Below are 2,121 nucleotides of genomic sequence, written 5' to 3'. Positions count from 1 at the left end.
GAGTGAAAAGTCACATTTTGTGTATTACAAATAAAAAAATGTAATTAAAACAAATTTATTCAACTTTTAGACCTCTTTGTTAGTTTTAGGCCACCCTTTAGAAGGTATTTGCCTAAAGTGCTGTACAGTGGGACTTAACCACACAGCCACACTTGTGCCTACAATGATTGGGGGAAATTGCCTAGCATTATCTCATCATCATCATCATCATCATTTAATGTCTGTTTTCCATGCTGGTATGGGTTGGATGGCTTGACTGGAACTGGTAAGCTGGAGAGCGGCACCAGTTTCCATAGTCTATTTTGGCTTGGTTTCTAAGCCTGGATGCCCTTCCTAATGCCAACCACTTCACAGAGTGTTCTGGGTGCTTTTTATGTGGCACCATCGGTATAGTGATTTAGGGGCATGGACAAAGCTGTGTAGTAAGGAAGTTTGCTTCAAAAGGTCGTGATTTTGGGTTCAGTTCTACTGCATGACATTTTGGGCAAGTATCTTCTACTATAGTCCTGGGTCAACCAAAACCTTGTGAGTGAATTTGTCAAGAGAAATTGAAGTCTACTGTATATGTAAACGTGTGGGCACGTATACACGCGTATGTATGTGTGTGTGTGTGTGTGTGTGTGTGTGTGTGTGTGTATGAGCATATTAATATGCAATTATATAATGAAAGTAGAAAGTTCTGTTGTGAACACTTTTCACATGAATTGGACCGTGAAATTTACACTGAAAAGGTAAGTGTGTTGACTATTATCATACGATCTATAATTTTTATTCATTCATTCAGTGCAGACAGATACTTTATACAACACTATGCAATCTGCTATGGAAGCATATAGACGTATTGAAAGAGTTGGTCTAAGAAAAAAAATTATCTTTACCTAAACTGTATCACAGAAAATTTCTATGTTGAGAAAGGTATGTAAGATTATAATTTGATAAAGAAGAATTTTATACATGCATACACACACACACATACATACATACATATATATTCATATATTCCCTCCTATCTTCCAACACACAACCAGAACTTCCGCCTATCAAATTCAAATTCAATCACAAGGCTTTGGTTGGCCTGAAGCTATAGCATAAGACACTTGTTTAAAGTGCCATACGTGGTACACCATGCACCTGTTCAAGCAATGTTTATTTGATGGAGGGAGTGAGCTAATGTACACCACATACATTTACTCACATGAGCAAAACATTTGTGAAGGTTGTTCGACAAAAAAGCTAAAGAATCATACATCATCTTCACTGAAAGGATCCATCATATATATATTTAGATATCTATCTATCTTTCTATATATATATATATATATATATATATATATATATATATATATGCAGGTTTGTGTATAATATTAGTGTTGGTAAGAAGTATAAATATAAACTATGAATTAATATCGTAAATGAATTGTCTGTATGAGTGTGTATATATATTTTTTATCCTTTACTTGTTTCATCATGAGATGGTGACCATGCTGGGGCACTGTCTTGAAGAAATCAAATCAAACAAATCCACCCCAGTACTTGTATTTCAAAATTCTTTCTATCAGTTGGTTGTGCTGAACTGCTAAGTTAGGGGAACGTAAACTTACCAACAATGTTGTCAATGAATGTCAACAAAAACACACACACCTAGGATATGTATTTTATTCTTTTACTTGTTTCAGTCATTTAACCGCAGCCATGCTGGAGAATTGCTTTAAAGGGTTTTAGTCAAAGAAATCAACCCCAGGACTTATTCTTTATAAGCCCAGTACATATTCTATCAGTTTCTTTTGCCCAACTGCTAGTTATGAGGATATAAACACACCAACATCGATTGTCAAGCGATGGTTGGGAGACAAATATAGACACAAAGACACATGCACATAGATATATACATACATACATACATATATACATATATATATATATAAATAAATTCAAAAAAGGATAAAACTCTTTTACAAGAATTTTATCAAGAAGCCAGTGTGTAAAAAAATTCATAAGGGAAATGTCTATTCCCAAGAATGTGTGGTGTTATTATTTTTCTGTAATAATGCCCTTTATATAAATATAAACAAATAATTATATTCTTGGGAATAGACATTTCCCTTATGAATTTTTTTACAC

At 33.9% G+C, this 2,121-nt stretch overlaps 1 protein-coding gene across 7 annotated transcripts in view; it reads left to right on the top strand.

Moving 5' to 3' along the window:
• LOC106877382 (RIMS-binding protein 2) overlaps positions 1 to 2,121 on the top strand; it is an 888,511-nt gene that overhangs the window by 50,514 nt on the left and 835,876 nt on the right. Inside the window, exon 1 of one of the 7 annotated variants that reach the window (XM_052976555.1) lies at positions 791 to 915. The exons of the other annotated variants lie outside the window; for them this stretch is intronic. Within the exon in view, the coding sequence (XP_052832515.1) occupies positions 904 to 915 (12 nt within the window). The 5' untranslated portion in view covers positions 791 to 903. Of the gene's footprint in view, positions 1 to 790; positions 916 to 2,121 lie in introns of those variants that run through there. 7 annotated transcript variants of the gene reach the window in all.

The sequence above is a fragment of the Octopus bimaculoides genome, chromosome 25, assembly GCF_001194135.2.
Source record: "Octopus bimaculoides isolate UCB-OBI-ISO-001 chromosome 25, ASM119413v2, whole genome shotgun sequence".
NCBI lineage: Eukaryota > Metazoa > Mollusca > Cephalopoda > Octopoda > Octopodidae > Octopus > Octopus bimaculoides.
Note: the sequence above shows the minus strand (reverse complement) of the source record. Positions and strands in the feature narration are given on the sequence as shown.